The sequence below is a fragment of the Palaemon carinicauda genome, chromosome 18 (genome assembly GCF_036898095.1).
Source record: "Palaemon carinicauda isolate YSFRI2023 chromosome 18, ASM3689809v2, whole genome shotgun sequence".
In the NCBI taxonomy this organism is placed as follows: Eukaryota; Metazoa; Arthropoda; class Malacostraca; order Decapoda; family Palaemonidae; genus Palaemon; species Palaemon carinicauda.
Window position 1 is genome coordinate 44,674,730 of NC_090742.1, and position 21,197 is coordinate 44,695,926.

General features: G+C 36.0%; 1 protein-coding gene across 1 annotated transcript in view; it reads left to right on the plus strand.

Moving 5' to 3' along the window:
* LOC137657060 (leucine-rich repeats and immunoglobulin-like domains protein 1) overlaps positions 1-21,197 on the plus strand; it is a 166,351-nt gene that overhangs the window by 105,147 nt on the left and 40,007 nt on the right. Inside the window, exon 4 of the mRNA XM_068391427.1 lies at positions 16,024-16,234. Within this exon, the coding sequence (XP_068247528.1) occupies positions 16,024-16,234 (211 nt within the window). The remainder of the gene's footprint in view (positions 1-16,023; positions 16,235-21,197) is intronic.

Here is a 21,197-nt window from a genome sequence, read left to right on the forward strand (position 1 = left end):
TGCTAATGCATCTTCCGGTGTATTTTGCATCTTCCAGTCTTGGATGGTCTGGGATGCATCTTAGGTATTTATCGAGCTTATTCTTAAACACATCTACGCTCACTCCTGATATGTTGCTTAGATGAGCTGGCAGCGCATTAAATAGTCGCTGCATTATCGATGCTGGTTCGTAGTGGATTAATGTCCTGTGCGCCTTCCTTAGTTTATCTGGTATATTTTTTGGCACTATTAATCTACCTCGGCTTGATCTTTCTGATATTTTTAGCTCCATGATGTTTTCAGTAATTCCTTCTATTTGCTTCCATGCTTGTATTATCATGTAGCGTTCTCTTCTCCTTTCTAGACTGTATAGTTTTAAAAATTGCAGTCTTTCCCAGTAGTCAAGGTCCTTAACTTCTTCTATTCTAGCAGTATAGGACCTTTGTACACTTTCTATTTGCGCAATATCCTTTTGGTAGTGTGGGTACCATATTACATTACAGTACTCGAGTGTACTACGTACATAAGTTTTGTAAAGCATAATCATGTGTTCAGCTTTTCTTGTTTTAAAGTGTCTGAATAACATTCCCATTTTTGCTTTACATTTAGCCAACAGTGTTGCTATTTGGTCGTTGCATAACATATTCCTATTTAACATTACACCAAGGTCTTTAATTGCTTCCTTGTTTGTGATTGTCTCGTTATTAGGTCCCGTGTGCATATACCATTCCTTCTCTGTTTCCATAATTTATTGATTGGAATTTATCGGAGTTAAATACCATCCTATTTATCTCCGCCCATTCATATATTTTGTTTAGATCTCTTTGTAGTGAGTTCCTATCTTCATCACAAGTAATTTCTCTACTTATTCTTGTGTCATCGGCGAAACTTCTCACTACAGAATTTTCAACATCACAGTCTATGTCTAAGATCATAATAACAAACAGCAGTGCAGCTAATACCGTACCTTGTGGCACGCCAGATATTACCTGAGCTTCATCTGATTTCTCGTCATTTGCAACCACTATCTGTTTTCTGTTTTGCAGGAATTCTTTTACCCATTTTCCTATCTTTCCCACAATGTTATGCATTCTCATTTTTTCTCTAATATATTATGGTCTACCTTGTCAAAGGTTTTTGCAAAATCTAGATAGATCACATCTGTGTCTTTTTCATTTACCATATTTTTGTATATGTTTTCATAGTGTGCTATCAGTTGGGTCTGTGTACTTTTTCCAGGCACAAAACCGTGTTGACCTATATTAAACAAATTATTTTTAACCAAATGATTCATTATTTTCTTTTTTATTACCCTCTCATACACTTTCATAATATGTGATGTTAGCCTAACAGGTCTATAATTGCTTGCCTCTAGTCTTGATCCACTTTTGAAGATAGGGGTTATATAAGCTAACTTATGTTTAACATATAGCTCGCTCATATCTACACTTTGTCTTAGCAGTATTGCAAGCGGCTTCGCGATAGTGTTTGCAGTTTTTTTTAACAAAATCACTGGAACTCCATCTGGTCCGGCTGCCGATCCATTTTTAATTTCGTTTATAGCCTTGACAATATCTGCTTCATTAATATCTATATCCGTTAGATATTCAACATTTTCTTCTCTCATTTCTGTTTCATTATTCTCATTCGCAATTCTTGGCGTGAACTCATTCTTATATTTTTCTGCTAATATGTTGCATATTTCCTTTTTTTCATTCGTTAGCCGTCCTTCAATTCTAAGAGGGCCTATTTCTAATCTCCCTTTATTCATCTTTTTTGCATAGGAGTAAAGTACTTTGAGTTTTTTTTTTTTATATTTTGAAGTGTCCTTTCTTCTAAGTCCCTTTTTTCATTTTCTTTCGACTGTATAATCTTTTGTTCTGCATTTTCTATCTTACATTTTATTTCCATCATTTTCCGCACATTTTTTTCTTTTGCAAGATTTTTCTTCCACTTTCTAATTTTCTGAAATAAGATCCTTCTGTCTCTTGGTATGCATGTCTTTTGTTTACTGTTTTTTTTTCGGTACATATTTTTCAGCCATTTTCTCCAGTATTATGTACAGTATGTCCGTATTTACCTGTATATTATCACTTACAAATACATTTTCCATTCTTTATTCAGTTCTTCATTTATTTCTGACCATTTAATATTCTTACTATAAAAATTATATTTTCCATATCCTTCCCAAAGTTTTGTGCTTTTATTAATTCTGCGATCACTTGCTTTGGAATGGACTATCAATTCTATGACATTGCGGTCTGAAATTCCCGTGTTATACACTATTATTTCTTCAACATAATTCACCTCATTCACAAATACTAGATCTAGGACATTTTCCATTCTTGTTGGAATCTGGTTTATTTGTTGCATATTATGTTCTAATAGGATATCTTGAAGCTTTTTAAATTGCCTCTTATCTTCTGCGCTACTATTACTCTCTTTTTTATATGCATACATACAACCACTTTCTTCTATCCGTTCTTTCCAATCCACGAAAGGAAAGTTAAAATCTCCAGATAGGAGTATATTCCAGTCTTTATGGTTTCTACATATATCATCTATTTTTTCTATTATTATGTCAAACTCCTTAGTATTTGGAGGTCTGTAAACTACAATATTCATTAGTTTTTCAAATTCAAATTCTACCGCAATCAATTCACATTCTGTGTTGCTGTATTTTTCACAGACTTTTCCTTGATTTATGTCTCTTCCATACATTGCTGTTCCCCCTTGATTCCTATTTCTTCTGTCTGATCTATAAGTTTGGAAACCCTTTATCTGGTCATCACTGCCAGTCTCTTGAAAATACCATGTTTCACTTATATTTAATATATCTATTTTTTCAATTTGGGTTAGTTCTTCTAAGAACTCTATTTTCCTTTTAGAGTTACTCGTGACTAAACTCTGTGCATTCATCACTATTATGGTTTGTGTTTCATCCCCATTATTTAATATTGGTAATAATATGGATTCTCCCATGCTTCCTTCCTGTTCTGATATGATTTTCTTTTCTTCATTTCCAGGAACTCTGCCATTAAAAAATCCAACTTTTCTATTATATTTGCTCTTCCGCCTTCATTTTTTATTTTTGTGTGTATACCTGCAATTATCCCCATATCTGCACCAACCCCTGGCATTATAGATGCATTCTTTGTAGTTGGGCTCTAAATGTGCAGATTTGGGTTGAAAGGCATCATATCTTGGAGCCTTTGGTGCATAGTACGGTATATACGTTGCCTGCTTTTTTGTTTCTTTTTTTGTTTCAATTTTGCTTTCATTTTTCTTTTCAGTTTGCTGAGTTTTCTTACTCTCATTTATGGTTGCAGGATGCATATATCGACATTTTTTGTTGAAACTGCATCCTTTTCCTTCTTTTAGGTTTTTGCATATTTTTGGATGGAGATCTCTGCATTCGTCTCCATATCCGTCTAAATACGCACATTTACCATATATTTCATAATTATGGCATATCTTTGGATGCTTGTAGTAGCATCTTTCGCCAAATCTGCAATTCCCTCTTTTCAGCAAATTGCAGACTATATCTTTCTTTTCTTTTTTTCTTGTTCTTGCTCTTCCCAAAAGTATGTAGGTCCGGGTAGAGTCTCTTGGGTCTATTATTTGTTTCCATCTGATAATTTATTTCTTCATAAGTATGTTGTTGGGTGGCATCATAAGTTATATCAATGATTTCCTCAGCATCCTTACACATATCCTGTTCATTTTTCTCTTCTTCTTTTTCTTCTTCTTTTTCTTCTTCTTCTTCTTCTGCTTCTTCTTTATCTTCAACTATTTGCAGATTTAGTCTCGACTTAATTATATTTTCTATCCAGACTAAGCATGTTGAGCAGAATACCTTTGTGTCTTTATTTTTTATTTTTTTGCTGTATTTCAGCACATGTAGGGTGTGTTGGAACATGGCAGGCATCACATTTTCTAATCAGTTGTTGAGGATTATTAATGGAATACCATATCTTACATGTATTACACCATTTTGGCATTCATTTTCCCAATGCATCAATCAGCATATTCACCATATTGGACTTCTTATTGTTCTTTGATGGAATGTGTTGATTGATGTAAACTCTCTTTATAAGTCTCTTTATCACTTGGATCTTCTTTGGAATTTCTTCTATTATTTTGCTGATGTTTTCCGCAGATTTGCTCCAGTTTATTGGATCATATTGTTTCAATATGTCTGCGAATATTTTTCCGTCACACTGGTTGGAGTTACTAGTGACCTCTGTTATCAGACGGTCGAGCTCTTGTTTCGCCAACTCATTGAATTTACTTTTGCTGATTGAGAGAGAGAGAGAGAATTTAAGGAGGCGGACGGAGAAAGAGTGTTTAGAGAGAGAGAGAGAGAGAGAGAGAGAGAGAGAGAGAGAGAGAGAGAGAGAAAAAAAAAAAAAATTTAAGTTGGCAGACAGAAAGAATTTAAGCATGCGGAGAATGAGTGAAAGTTGAAAGAGGTAGACAGACAGAGATGGAGACACGGAGAGAGAGAGAGAGAGAGAGAGAGAGAATTTAAGGAGGCAGAGAGAGAAATAGAGAATTTCAGGAAGCAGTGAGAGAGAGAGAGAGTTTAAGGATGCGGAGAGAGAGAGAGAGTTTAAGGATGCGGAGAGAGAGTGAGAATTTAGGGAGGCACACAGATAAATAGAATTTATAAGGAGGAGAGAGAGAGAGAAAAAAAAGAGCGAATTTAAATAGGCAGACCAATAGAGGGAATTTCAGGAGGAGGAGAGAAAGAATTTACGGAGGCAAAGAGTGAATGAGAATTTAAGTAAGCAGAGAGAGAGAGAGAGAGAGAGAGAGAGAGAGTTTAAGGAAGCATAGAGAGAGAGAATTTAAGGAGGCACCCAAAGAAGGATTATTTAAGGAGAGAGAGAGAGAGAGAGAGAGAGAGAGAGAGAGAGAAAATTTACGAGGGCAGAGAGTTAAAAAGAATTTAAGTAAACGAGAATTTAAGGATGCAGAGAGAGAGAGAGAGAGAGAGAGAGAGAGAGAGAGAGATTTAAGAAGGCAAATAAGAGAAGATTGACATACTGCGACCGAGGGGATGGAAAGGATCAAGGGAAGGAGGAGTGAAGGAAGGGGTGAGGAAAGTGAGCTAAGGTAAAGACTGGAAGGAAGACATAATGAAGTGTAAACATGGATTTGCAGGACGTCTGAATTGGATTGAGGTGACACAGAGGAGAGGAGAGGCCAGAGGTGGAATTTCGGGGAATACGGATGAATGAGTAGCCGGGAAAAAGGCCAAAATTTATGTGTGAGAGAGAGAGAGAGAGAGAGAGAGAGAGAGAGAGAGAGGGAGGGAGAGAGAGGTCTACTGTCTTTGAAATAACTGGAATTGAGAAGTATAAGAAATGATTTACATAAAGAAGAAAAGGCTGCTCACGGAGAAAAAGTTGAAGTCAAATATAAGGACTATAAAAGTACCTGAAGGAGATTAATAGTGACTTGAATAAAGATACCAGACTCTAATATTGACAAAAGTAATTAACAATAGGAAAGACTTAAAACAGAATAAATGGAAAGAAGCAAACATTGTGACTGAGAATTGCTGTATATGCAAAAGGTTACATCCTTCAGTATTTTACCGGAAGTAATATTAGATGAACAGGACTCCAGTTCCAATTCCTTAAATGTTATAGCTTAACCCAAAGGAACCGGGAGGAGAAATATAGTCCCCAGGGACGTAAAAATTACTGATATATTTATGACTCTAGACTCCAGAGTGATACCAATAAATTCGTGAATTCTAACTAGAGAAGATGTGGAGATATATTTGGCCATTCACTATAAAAAAAAAAAAAATTCTTACCTCCTTTCCTCAATTTAACATCATTTTAGATTATTTTCATCTCGAAGATAGAATTGCCATAACTGAAGTGAAAGAAATAGAATTGCCATAACCGAAGTAAAAGAAACAGATAGAATTTCCAAAACCGAAGTGAAAGAAATAGAATTGCCAAAACCGAAGTGAAAGAAATAGATAGAATTGTCAAAACTGAAGTAAAAGAAATACATATAATTGCCAAAACTGAAGTGAAAAAAATAGATAGAATTGCCAAATCCCAAGTAAAAGAAATAGATAGAATTACCAAAACCGAATTAAAAGAAATGGATAGAATTGCCAAAACGTAAGTAAAAGAAATAGACAGAATTGCCAAAACTGAAGTAAAAGAAAAAGACAGAATTACCAAAACCGAAGTAAAAGAAATAGACAGAATTGCCAAAACTGAAGTAAAAGAAAAAGACAGAATTACCAAAACCGAAGTAAAAGAAATAGACAGAATTGCCAAAACCAAAGTAAAAGAAATAGATAGAATTGCCAAAACCGAAGTAAAAGAAATAGATAGAATTGCCAAAACCGAAGTAAAAGAAATAGACAGAATTGCCAAAACCGAAGTAAAAGAAAGAGACAGAATTGCCAGAACCGGAGTAAAAGAAATAGACAGAATTGCCAAAACCGAACTGAAAGAAAGAGATAGAATTGCCAAAACCGAAGTAAAATAATAGATAGAATTGCCAAAATCGAAGTAAAAGAAATAGATAGAATTGCCAAAACCGAAGTAAAAGAAATAGATAGAATTGCCAAAACTGAAATGAAAAAAATATATTGAATTGCCAAAACTGAACTGAAAGAAATAGATAGAATTGCCAAAACCGAAGTATAAGAAAGAGATAGAATTGCCAAAACCAAAGTAAAAGAAATAGATAGAATTGTCAAAACTGAAGTAAAAGAAAGAGACAGAATTGCCAAAACCGAAGTAAAAGAAATAGACAGAATTGCCAAAACCGAAGTAAAAGAAATAGACAGAATTGCCAAAACAGAAGTAAAAGAAATAGATAGAATAGCCAAAACCGAACTGAAAGAAATAAATAGAATTGCCAAAACCGAACTGAAAGAAAGAGATAGAATTGCCAAAGCCAAAGTGGAAGAAATAGATAGAATTGCCGAAACCGAAGTAAAAGAAATAGATAGAATTTCCAAAACCGAAATGAAAGAAATAGATAGAATTGCCAAAACCTAACTGAAAGAAAGTGATAGAATTGCCGAAACCGAACTGAAAGAAAGAGATAGAATTGCCAAAACTGAACTGAAAGAAATAAATAGAATTGCCAAAACCGAACTGAAAGAAAGAGATAGAATTGCCAAAGCCAAAGTGGAAGAAATAGATAGAATTGCCGAAACCGAAGTAAAAGAAATAGATAGAATTTCCAAAACCGAAATGAAAGAAATAGATAGAATTGCAAAAACCTAACTGAAAGAAAGAGATAGAATTGCCGAAACCGAACTGAAAGAAAGAGATAGAATTCCCAAAACCGAAGTAAAACAAAAAGACAGAATTGCCAAAACTGAAATGAAAGAAATAGATAGAATTGCCAAAACCGAACTGAAAGAAATAAATAGAATTGCCAAAACCGAACTGAAAGAAATAAATAGAATTGCCAAAACCGAACTGAAAGAAATAAATAGAATTGCCAAAACCGAACTGAAAGAAAGAGATAGAATTGCCAAAGCCAAAGTGGAAGAAATAGATAGAATTGCCGAAACTGAAGTAAGAGAAATAGATAGAATTTCCAAAACCGAAATGAAAGAAATAGATAGAATTGCCAAAACCTAACTGAAAGAAAGAGATAGAATTGCCAAAACCGAACTGAAAGAAAGAGATAGAATTCCCAAAACCGAAGTAAAACAAAAAGACAGAATTGCCAAAACTGAAATGAAAGAAATAGATAGAATTGCCAAAACCGAACTGAAAGAAAGAGATAGCATTGCCAAAACGTAAGTAAAAGAAATAGACAGAATTGCCAATACTGAAATGAAAGAAATAGATAGAATTGCCAAAACCGAAATGAAAGAAATAGACAGAATTGCCAAAACCGAAGTAAAAGAAAAAGACAGAATTGCCAAAACCGAAGTGAAAGAAATAGACAGAATTGCGAAAACCGAAGTAAAAGAAATAGACAGAATTGCCAAAACCGAAGTAAAAGAAAGACAGAATTGTCAAAACCGAAGTAAAAGAAATAGACAGAATTGCCAAAACCGAAGTAAAACAAATAGACAGAATTGCCAAAACCGAATTAAAGAAATAGATAGAATTGCCAAAACCAAAGTAAAAGAAAGACAGAATTGCCAAAACCGAAGTAAAAGAAATAGAGAGAATTGCCAAAACCGAAGTAAAAGAAAGACAGAATTGCCAAAACCAACGTAAAAGAAATAGACAGAATTGCCAAAACCGAAGTAAAACAAATAGACAGAATTGCCAAAACCGAAGTATAAGAAATAGATGGAATTGCCAAAAACTCAAGTAAAAGAAATAGATAGAATTGCCAAAACCGAAGTAAAATAAATATATAGAATTGTCAAAACCGAAGTAAAAGAAAGACAGAATTGCCAAAACCGAAGTAAAATAAATATATAGAATTGTCAAAACCGAAGTAAAAGAAAGACAGAATTGCCAAAACCGAAGTAAAATAAATATATAGAATTGTCAAAACCGAAGTAAAAGAAAGACAGAATTGCCAAAACCGAAGTAAAATAAATATATAGAATTGTCAAAACCAAAGTAAAAGAAAGACAGAATTGCCAAAACCGAAGTAAAAGAAATAGATAGAATTGTCAAAACCGAAGTAAAAGAAAGACAGAATTGCCAAAACCAACGTAAAAGAAATAGACAGAATTGCCAAAACCGAAGTAAAACAAATAGGCAGAATTGCCAAAACCGAAGTATAAGAAATAGATGGAATTGCCAAAAACTCAAGTAAAAGAAATAGATAGAATTGCCAAAACCGAAGTAAAATAAATATATAGAATTGTCAAAACCGAAGTAAAAGAAAGACAGAATTGCCAAAACCGAAGTAAAACAAATAGACAGAATTGCCAAAACCGAATTAAAGAAATAGACAGAATTGCCAAAAACTCAAGTAAAAGAAATAGATAGAATTGCCAAAACCGAAGTAAAAGAAATAGATAGAATTGCCAAAACCAAAGTAAAAGAAAGACAGAATTGCCAAAACCGAAGTAAAAGAAATAGAGAGAATTGCCAAAACCGAAGTAAAAGAAAGACAGAATTGCCAAAACCAAAGTAAAAGAAATAGACAGAATTGCCAAAACCGAAGTAAAACAAATAGGCAGAATTGCCAAAACCGAAGTATAAGAAATAGATGGAATTGCCAAAAACTCAAGTAAAAGAAATAGATAGAATTGCCAAAACCGAAGTAAAAGAAATAGATAGAATTGTCAAAACCGAAGTAAAAGAAAGACAGAATTGCCAAAACCGAAGTAAAAGAAATAGACAGAATTGCCAAACCCGAAGTAAAAGAAATAGATAGAATTACCAAAACCGACGTAGAAGAAATAGATAGAATTGCCTAAACCGAAATGAAAGAAATAGATAGATTTGCGAAAACTGAAGTAAAAGAAATAAACAGAATTGGGAAAACTGATGTAAAAGATATAGAATTGCCAAAACCGAAGTAAAAGAAAGAGACAGAATTGCCAAAACCGAAACACCTTCTTGCAATAGGCGATCGTTTGCCTTTTATCAGAACATTATAACCGCTCAGTAAAGAGCATTCCACCGTCTTCATGAAACGTTATCTTCCTCTCTCTTTATCCCTCTCTCTCTCTCTCTTTCTTTTTCTCTCTCTTTTGTTATTATCGCTTCTTTTTGTTATACAATACGTAAAACGGGGATGGATAACGATCCTCACTACAACGCACTTCTCTCCCGTTTGAAGAGTTTTTGTCTCGACAGTTTTTCAGGTTTATTCGCTTTTTATGCTTCACTGACGACTTTGTTTGTGAGAAGGTATAAAAACAATGACAGCGTTCCTGGGTAATGAGATTTAGGTGCGAGTGTAATTATTCATTATATATATATATATATATATATATATATATATATATATATATATATATATATATATATATATATATATATATATATATATACACACACACACACACACCAAGACACTTCCCCCATATTTGGGAGGTAGCCGACATCAAACAAATGAAACTAAAAAGGGAACCTCTCCTCTCTACGTTCCTCCCAGCCTGACAAGGGACTCAACCGAGTTCGGCTGGTACTGCTAGGGTGCCACAGCCCACCCTTCCCCGTTATCCACCAAGATGAAGCTTCATAACGCTGAATCCCCTTCTGCTGCTACCTCCGCAGTCATCCAAGGCACCGGAGGAAGCAGCAGGGCCTACCAGAACTGTGTCACAATCGCTCGCCACTCATTCCAATTTCTAGCATGCTCTCTTGCCTCTCACATCTATCCTTCTATTACCCAGAGTTTTCTTCACTCCATCCATCCACCCAAACCTTGGCCTTCCTCTTGTACTTCTCCCATCAACTCTTGCATTCATCACCTTTAGCAGACAGCCATTTTCCATTCTCTCAACATGGCCAAACCACCTCAACACATTCATATCCACTCTAGCTGCTAACTCATTTCTTACACCCGTTCTCACCCTCACTACTTCGTTCCTAACCTTATCTACTCAAGATACACCAGCCATACTCCTTAGACACTTCATCTCAAACACATTCAATTTCTGTCTCACCGTCACTTTCATTCCCCACAACTCCGATCCATAAATTACAGTTGGTACAATCACTTTCTCATACAGAACTCTCTTTACATTCATGCCTAATCCTCTATTTTTTACTACTCCCTTAACTGCCCCCAACACTTTGCATCCTTCATTCACTCTCTGACGTACATCTGCTTCCACTCCACCATTTGCTGCAACAACAGACCCCAAGTACTTAAACTGATCCACCTCCTCAAGTAACTCTCCATTCAACATGACATTCAACCTCGAACTACCTTCCCTTCTCGTACATCTCATAACCTTACTCTTACCCACATTAACTCTCAACTTCCTTCTGTCACACACCCTTCCTAATTCTGTCACTAATCGGCCAAACTTCTCTTCTGCGTCTGCAACCAGTACAGTATCATCCGCAAACAACTGATTTACCTCCCATTCATGGTCATTCTCGTCTACCAGTTTCAATCCTCATCCAAGCACTCGAGCATTCACCTCTCTCACCACTCCATCAACATACATGTTAAACAACCACGGCGACATCACACATCCCTGTCTCAGCCCCACTCTCACCGGAAACCAATCGCTCACTTCATTTCCTATCCTAACACATGCTTTACTACCTTTGTAGAAACTTTTCACTGCTTGCAACAACCTTCTACCAACTCCATATAACCTCATCACATTCCACTTTGCTTCCCTATCAACTCTATCATACGCTATCATACGCTTTCTCCAGATCCATAAACGCAACATACACCTCCTTACCTTTTGCTAAATATTTCTCGCATATCTGCCAAACTGTAAAAATCTGATTCATACAACCCCTACCTCTTCTAAAACCCCCCTGTACTTCTAAGATTGCATTCTTTTTTTTTATCCTTAATCCTATTAATCAGTACTCTACCATACACTTTTCCAACTACACTCAACAAACTAATACCCCTTGAGTTACAACACTCATAAACATCTCCCTTACCCTTATATAGTGGTACAATACACACCCAAACCCAATCTACTGGTACCATTGACAACACAAAACACATATTAAACAATCTCACCAACCATTCAAGTACAGTCACACCACCTTCCTTCAACATCTCAGTTCTCACACCATCCATACCAGATGCTTTTCCTACTCTCGTTTCATCTAGTGCTCTCCTCACTTCCTCTCTTGTAATCTCTCTCTCATTCTCATCTCCCATCACCGGCACCTCAACACCTGCAACAGCAATTATATCTGCCTCCCTCTTATCCTCAACATTCAGTTAACTTTCAAAATATTCCGCCCACCTTTTCCTTGCCTCCTCTCCTTTTAACAACCTTCCATTTCCATCTTTCACTGTCTCTTCAATTCTTGAACCAGCCTTCCTTACTCTCTTCACTTCTTTCCAAAACTTCTTATTCTCTTCATATGAATGACCCAATCCCTGACCCCACCTCAGGTCAGCTGCCCTCTTTGCATCACTTACCTTGCGCTTTACTTCCACATTTTCTCTCTATATCTTTCATACTTCTCTACACTATTACTCTGCAGCCATTCTTCAAAAGCCCTCTTTTTCTCTTCCATTTTACCTTCACTCCACCATTCACTGCCCTTCCTCATGCTGCCTCCGATAAACTTCTTGCCACACACATCACTTGCAATCCCAACAAAATTTTCTTTTACTAACTTCCACTCCTCCTCTAAATTACCAGTTTCTCTTACATTCACTTCGTCATATGCCATTTTCAACCTTTCTTGATATTTACTTTTTATTCCAGGTTTTATTAGCTCTTCAACCCTCACCAGCTCCCTTTTACATCCACCTACTCTATTCCCCCACTTTTTTGCTACAACTAATTTTCCTTCCACCAAAAATTTTCAGACATACCGTTAGCCATACCCCTAAACACGTGCACGTCTTTCAATCTTCCAAACATTCTTTTAGTTATTAACACATAATCCATTAATGCCCTTTCTACTACTCTTCCATTTGCCACTCTTACCCATGTATACTTGTTTTTATCTTTTTTTTTGAAAAAGCTAGAACTTATCACCATCTCTTGCTCAGCACACATATCTACCAGTCTCTCACCATTCTCATTTTCACCTGGTACGCCATACTTCCCAATGACTCCTTCTACCTCTCCAGCGCCCACTCTAGCATTTAAGTCACCCATGACAACTGCATAATTCCTTCTACCCAGTCCTTTTACACAACTAGTTAATTTATTCCCGAACGCATTCCGCTCTTCTTCACTTTTCTCACCACCTGGCCCATACACACTGACAAAAGCCCAACATTCCCTACCCAACACTAACCCTTACCCACATTAACTGGATGATGTCTCCTTCCATTCCACTACTTTACCTGTCATCCATTCACTCAGCAATAAAGCCACACCTTCTCTTGCTCTTCCCCTTTCAATCCCAGACGCTCTCTCTCTCTCTCTCTCTCTCTCTCTCTCTCTCTCTCTCTCTCTCTCTCTCTCTCTCTCTCTCTCTCTCTCTCTCTCTATATATATATATATATATATATATATATATATATATATATATATATATATATATATATATATATATATATATATATAATGTGTGTGTGTGTATGAAAAGGGTTTGTATATCGCCATGATCAGCAAAGCTGTACTAATCATGGCCACCTGTACTTGGTTGGTTTGCTGTGACCGATTAGACTAAAGTCTCCCACCATTACCAATCAGCAGTAGCCAGCATGGTAATGAACACTGGTCGAACCCTAGACGTGAATAAGGGCATGTCTGAGGCCTTTGTTCTGCGGTGGACTAGAAACGGCTGAATTTGTCATATATATATGTGTATATATATATATATATATATATATATATATATATATATATATATATATATATATATATATATATATATATATATATATATTATAAGATGAAAACCAACGCACTGTCGTGTTCGAATAGAAATGAAGTTCTGTGAACTAGAATCTTTAACCTGATATATCTAAATGCGTTTCTCGATGCTTGCACAAAATACGCTACGAAGGACATTTTAACGAAATGTGTTCGAGGACTGCATCATTCAAATGAATTTGCAATCCATGCAAAGTGACGTTGTGAATATTCCAGCCTTTCGGTAATGCCTAGCATTTCCATTAGTAGGAGATTAAGTTCCTGTGAACTTGGGCCGAATTGTTTGGTGAAATTCTAACATCTTCAGTACTTTTTATGTTGTGGAATATTCCATCTAAAATTGCCTGTATTTCTAAACGGCATTGGCCAATAGGACTGGAAACCTAATGCCCTTTTCTACTCCATGGCCGAAGAAAATAAGAAAAAAAATAATGTAGAATGGGGTGCTTCAAAGGCCGGAGCCAATTGGAAAAAAAAAATGAAAGAAAAAATATAAAGGAGAAACAATAGCCACTTTCTCTCTCTCTCTCTCTCTCTCTCTCTCTCTCTCTCTCTCTCTCTCTCTCTCTCTCTCTCTCTCTCTCTCTGAGACTTGAGAAACACAAAAGCAGGAAGAGAGTTCTGTTGCAAATGGGAAAATTGGATTATCTGGATTACTAAAAACCAAATTCTGACTACTGAAATGTTTCCTGTCAATTTTAAGTTTCATGATATAATTTTCTTTTACAAAAATTCACTCTTGATAGTCCTGGTGTGTTCAATTTGTGCTTGATGGTTGATTTAGACTAAGACGGACTTATGCTAACACGAACCCTGGCCAAATCTAAGGTCGAGTGAGGTGAGGTGTTCAAGGAAATAAGAAGTCTTGGTGTGGATCGTTGAAATAGGTCAAGCAACTAATACGTTTCTTTGGTAGGGAATAAAGTTTCCTGAGAAGAAAAGTCATTTTGATAGGACAAAAGATGGTCAGTCCCAGCAAAGAACAAATTTCTTTTCAAATTCCTCGAACCTTGAACAAACCTACCCCGCCCCCGGCCGGTAAAGCATTTTATAAAATAAAAGTTAATTGAAAATAATTTACTGAAATAGAAGATAATTTTCACAAATTTAACGCAAACTAATAGTTCCGATTTTAATGTATTTTTTAATGTAATGACAAATTTCCCTGATTACTCATGAATACGGATTAATCTTAAATATGTAATTTTCCGGCTTTATCTCAGATATGGGTAGCAACGTATCGGTTAGGTTCTAACATAGAGGCGAGGTGAATACATGTAAAATATTTAACAGATAACAAACTTATATACCAGAATTTGAGAGTAAGAATGTCCCAAAAATTCAAGCAATCTAAAACATGCAATGGCAAGCTTAAACAGGTTGTTCTATTATCAGTGTGGAGAGAGCGAGAGAGTAAAAAAAAAGCAATAGTTTTCATGTATGCGCGTGTATGAAACACGTGCTGTGCAGATCTTTGTTTTTCGTTAAATTTGTGATATGTTATTTATGTTTATTTTGCCACAAATAGTTAATTTCCCATTTTGATTCCGAATATATCGATGACCCGTACCTTTGATTTTGAAAAATGACACTTGGCTTGTCGGAGACAAAATACGATCCCTCATTATTATTATTATAAATTGCTAGGCTACAACCCTAGTTGGAAAAGCAGAATGCTATAAGCCCAGGGGCTCCAACAGGGAAAATAGCCCAGTGAGGAAAGGAAACAAGGAAAAAGAAAATATTTTAAGAACTGTAACATTAAAATAAATATTTCTTATATAAACTACAAAAACTTTATTAAAACATGAGGAAGAGAAATGAGATAGAATAGTGTGCCCGAGTGTACCCTCAAGCAAGAGAACTCTAACCCAAGACAGGCTGTGGCACTACCCAAGACTAGACAATTGGTTTAATTTTGGAGTGTCCTTCTCCTAAAACAGCTGCTTACCATAACTTAAGAGTCTCTTCTACCCTTACCAAGAGGAAAGTGGCCACTGAACAATTACAGTGCAGTAGCTTGAGAGAAGAATTGTCTGGTAATCAAGAGTCTTGTCAGGTGTATGTGGACAGGGGAGAATATGTAAAGAATAGGCTAGACTATTCGGTATATGTGTAGGGAAAGGGAAAATGAACCGTAACCAGAGAGAAGGATCCAATGTAGTACTGTCTGGCCAGTCAAAGGACCCAATAACTCTCTGGCGGTAGTATCTCAACGGGTGGCTGGTGCCCTGGCCAACCTACTACCTACCTTAATGCCGAATGTTTTTTTTTTTTTTTAAGAGTTTTTGCCATTAAATCTCAAACAACTTTTTTTGCCATTAAATCGGAAACAAGTCTTTTTTGCCATTAAATCTCTAACAAAGCTTTTTACCATTAAATCGGAAATAAATCTTTTTGCCATTAAATCTGAAACTAGTTTTTTTGCCATTAAATCTCAAACATGTCTTTTTTGCCATTAAATCTGAAACAAATCTTCTTGCCATTAAATCTCAAACAAGTCTTTTTTGCCATTAAATCTGAAACAAATCTTTTTACCACTAAACCTGAAACAAGTCTTTTTGCCATTAAATTCCAAACAGGTTTCGTGGTTCCACAAACCGTCCTCGATGTTGCTGACAGTGGACGATTTCGTGTACACGACGGACAAGAGGATCTCATCCCACATCAACGAGGAGAGAACCGAACAGGTGCTGATGATCACAGACGTCAACTTTGAAGACGAAGGAGAATACACTTGCCAAGTGTCCACTCAACCGGCCATCTCTCTCAATTTCCATCTCCATGTCATTAGTAAGAGTTCCTTGGTGCCACTTTCTTCGATTGTGTCTGCTGATGCCTTTTTTTTTTTAGTAGTTTTCTTGCCAAAAATTATTCCCACCATTTTTTTTTTCTTTTTTTTTCTTTTTTTTTTTGTCAAAAGCAATCCGTGTCTGGAATATATGCTTGAAAGTTTGCTAATACAAAAAATAAAAAAATACTAAAATGTTTTTGCTGAAATAGCAGCTTGTACTTGAAATTTTGCGATTAGGAAAAAAAAAAAAACCATAATTGCCAATACTTGTTTTTGGCCAAATAGCAGCCCGTATCTAGAACATAAACTTGAAAGTAAACTAATACAATGAAATGCCAAAACTTATTTTTGCTCAAATAACAGTTTGTATTTGGAATATATGCTTGAAATTTTGCTAATAGAAAAAAAATGCCAACACTAGTTTTTGTTCAAATAGCAGCCTGTATCTGGAATACGTGCTTGAAAGCTATGCGGGGCTAGTGTGGACCCCTTGAGGAACGTGCTCTTTTCTTTAGAGAGCTAAGAAATTAATAATATTTTATCCTCACATCCCTACTGATGGACCGTACTAATGTACAAATTAATGGATATGACGTTTCCCTTTGTGAGATCCTTGTCACACGTCCCCCTTTCTCAGCATATATTGAAGAAGCCAAGCAAAAAATATAGTAGAAATTTCCTTTTAGAGATATTAATCATATATCCCTTCTCTATTTATTCTTGGAATTCATACATCAAGAATTTTTAATTACTCTTCAGATATCTTAATTATCTGTCCCCCTTTCGTCTGTTTATATTGATGACGACACGCGTGATGGATTTAAATTTTTCATCGAGAATTCTTTCATAAATTATTCCCCTTTTACTATTCTCTCTGAAGAATAGTTTCACAGCAAACAGCGGTGTTGGTTTACAAGACATCTGAGAGCAACCACATAACTGTATGCAAATGCTTTTAATATGCACAATTATGTACTTGAATGCGCGTATACATCTCGCAACAAGGGCTCTGTAGGTGTCTTGGAATAGGTGTTCGAATGGAATAATCCTTATATATATGTCGAATCACGAGATTGCATGCAAGATAGGGTTGATAGCCACATTGTGCACTGGAAGGAGGAAGGGGACGGGGAGCTTGGGTGTTGACGTACAACTATTGAACCTTCTGTTTTCTGTATATAAAGCCACTGATGTAATATTTTTTTCCTAGGTTTGAAGGTCACTCATGAATGGCAGAGGCAAAGGACCGTGACAATGCCCTAGCAGGACAATGTCCTAGACTCCTAGAGACTAACTATATACTCTTATGATCACTTCCCAAGATAGGACCAAGGAGGGAGGGCCAGGCAATGGCTGCTGAAGACTCGGCAGATAGACCTATAGGCTCCCTCAAAACCTTCATCCTTAGCTCATAAGGATGGGGAAGTTCCAGACACGACACGAAACTATCAAACTTCAGCGGGACTCGAAACCTAGTTTGGCAGATCGCCAGACAGGGACATTTCCAATTGTTGATTCTAGGTTTAAGGAATGAATGTTACAGTGACTGCTGCTTTATTTCTTGTGGAGCCAGCCCTATTAGAACCTTTACGGTGCACTGTAGTCATTATTTAAAGGTCTTTGCAGATTTCCTTCGGTTCATAAATCCTCTTATTTTATATTCTACTTTACCTTTATTCTGACTTCCTTTCTTCCTTCCTTCTTGCTGTCCAACCTCTTCTACCCTTTACCTCATAGTGAAGCTCAAAGGTTGCATTACCATAGATGCGTTTGAGCATTGAATGGTCTCACAGGCCCCAGCACCGATTCATATAACCCAAATCCACATATCTAATCCAAGATTCCAAGCAGTTAGGAAAATTTATATATATACGATTGATATCCACAATATATATATATATATATATATATATATATATATATATATATATATATATATATATATATATGTATGTATATATATATATATATATATATATATCATCTCCTCCTACGCCTATTGACGCAAAGGGCCTCGGTTAGATTTCGCCAGTCGTCTCTATCTTGGGCTTTTAAATCAACACTTCTCCATTCATCATCTCCCACTTCACCCTTCATAGTCATCAGCCATGTAGGTCTGGGTCTTCCAACTCTTCTAGTGCCTTGTGGAGCCCAGCTAAACGTTTGGTGAACTAGTCTCTATTTGGGAATGTGAAGAGCATCCTCAAACCATCTCCCTATACCCCTCACCTTGATCTCATCCACATATGGCACTCGCGTAATCTATCTTACAGTTTCATTTCTAATCTTGTCCTGCCATTTAACTCCGAATAATCTTCTGAGGGCTTTGTTCTCAAATTTACAAAATCTGTTGGATATTTTTTCATTGTCATACCACAACTCATGTCCATACAGTAACACTGATCTCACTAAACTGATATATAGTCTGATTCTTATATGTAATTTCAGGCGGTTAGATTTCCAAATTTTTCTTAACCTAGCAATTGTCTGAGTGACTTTTTTCAATCTTTCATTAAATTCAAATTCTAAAGATCCTGTATTTAAGATCATAGTTCCTAAATATTCAAATAATTCTACCTCATTAACCCTTTCTTCTTCCAATGATATTTCATCTTCCATTGCATATTCCGTTCTCATCGTCTCTTTCTTCTAATCATCTTGAGCCCAGCCTCATGTGATATTACATGCATTCTGGTAAGCAAACTTTGTAAGTCCTGTGGTGTTTTGATAATAAGAACAGCGTCATCAGCACACTCTAGGTCACCTAATTTCCTGTTACTAATCCAGTCCAATCCTTCTCCACCATCCCGAACTGTTCTGTGCATTACAAAATCCATGAGCAGGACAAACAACATAGGTGGCAACACATTCCCTGGGAGAACTCCACTGGAAATTCATTTGATAGGACTATATTAACATTAACTTTGCACTTGCGTGGCTCATTAACAGACTTCATCAAATTTACATATTTAAGAGGAACATAATAACGCAGGACTCTCCACAAAATTAGCCGATGCACACTATCAAAGGCTTTTTCATAGTCCACAAATGCCATCAAAAGTGTATTTCTATATTCTACACATTGCTGTACCACATGTCTTAAAATAAAAATTTGGTCAGTACAACTTCTACATTTTCCAAATCCTACTTGCTCATCTCTCAGCTTTTCGTCAATCTTTCTCTCTAGTCTTTTTAGAATGAGCATACTATATATTTTAATGACAACTGACGTAAGTGTGATAACTCTGTAATTATTGCAATCAGTCAGATCTTTTTATGGCATTTTCACTAACACTCCTAACTCCCATTCATTAGGTTTTGCCTCTTCACGCCACATTCTACAAAATAATCTTGTAAGTATTCGGGGAGTCACTTCATTTTCGGGCAGTTATCAGCAGTTATTTCATTGTATCCAGGGGCTTTCCATCTCTTTAGTTTTTTAGGATAGCTTCGACTTCAAACACCCTGAATTCATTCATGGGCACATCAAGGTCTTCCTCAGCTTCAGGTATATCAATCAGGTTATTCCCTTCATATTTCCTATTCACGACCTCACAAGTGTTCCATCCAACGTTGCCCTTCTTCATCTTCGGTTGTTATAACAGATCCATCTCTCTTTTTTATGTGTAAATGCTTCTTCTTTGCACCAGTAGAGATTTCATTAATAATTTTATGACCCATTCTTACAACATAGCCACTCCCTGAATTCATAGCTTTGTCAGCCTCATCTGCTTTCATGTCTAAATATTCTCTCCAGTCATTAATGGCTTTTCTTTTAACTTCACTATCAATAGTGGAATATTTAGCATGCTCAACCTTGTAATTTTTATTACTCTCTCGAAAACTTTCAGCAATCAATTTCTGTCTATGTCTCCTTTTTATAGTATCCCAAGTATCATTTGATATCCATGGTTTTTTCCTTGTAACTGCGTTCCCCAAGACTTCACTACCAACTGACTGATATATTTTCTTAATATCACGACATTCTTTTTTAATTGTCTGTTCTTCGTCTTTAGCGTCTCCCTGACTACAAATCGATTCCTGCATTCAATTGCAAATGTTTCTCATTTCTGTTGGGTGCTTTCAGTTTTAATTTCAGTTTGGCAACGAGGAGCTGGTGATCACTACCAATATCTGCACCTCTGTAGCTTCTTACATTTCTCAGAGTCCTCCTTCTATCATTATCAAAGATCTATTTGATTTATGTAATTGCCACATGGTGAAGTCCATATCTATTTGTGGATGTCCTTGTGCTGGAAAAGAGTACCTCCAATAACAAGATTGTTTGTTGAGCAAAAGTTTATAAAAACCTCCAATAACATGATTGTTTGTTGAACAAAAACGTATAAAATGGTCTCCATTTTCATTTTCAACTTTGCAAAGACCGTCAACCCACATCACATTCTCTATACCTTGGTTATTCCTTCCAACTTTAGCATTGAAGTCACCAGTCACAATTTTCATATCTCTCTCTCTCTCTCTCTCTCTCTCTCTCTCTCTCTCTCTGGGAGCTCATCTATTTCACTCTGCAGTTCTTCCTAGTATTCATCTTTCCTTTCTTCAGGGGAATCATTTGTTGGTACATAGCAAACTATAATACTCATATTGCACTGCTTTGATTTAAACTTTGGAAGTAATAATCTACTATTTACAGCTCTTCATATATATATATATATATATATATATATATATATATATATATATATATATATACTTTATATGTGTGTATATGTATAAATTCATATAACCATCCACCCTTTCATTTGAATATTACTATCTTTCTGGTTTTCAGTATCTTTAGGACGAGGCTGTTCCACTAATGATGAAGGGGCTTTCGTAAAAATCAGTATAAATTTTTTTTATTCTCTTAATACCCTCTAAATAACGCTTCGAGCTTCCGTCCAACTTCATATTACCAGTATAACATGAAAGCAGATGAAACGACCACCATAACTCAGTTAA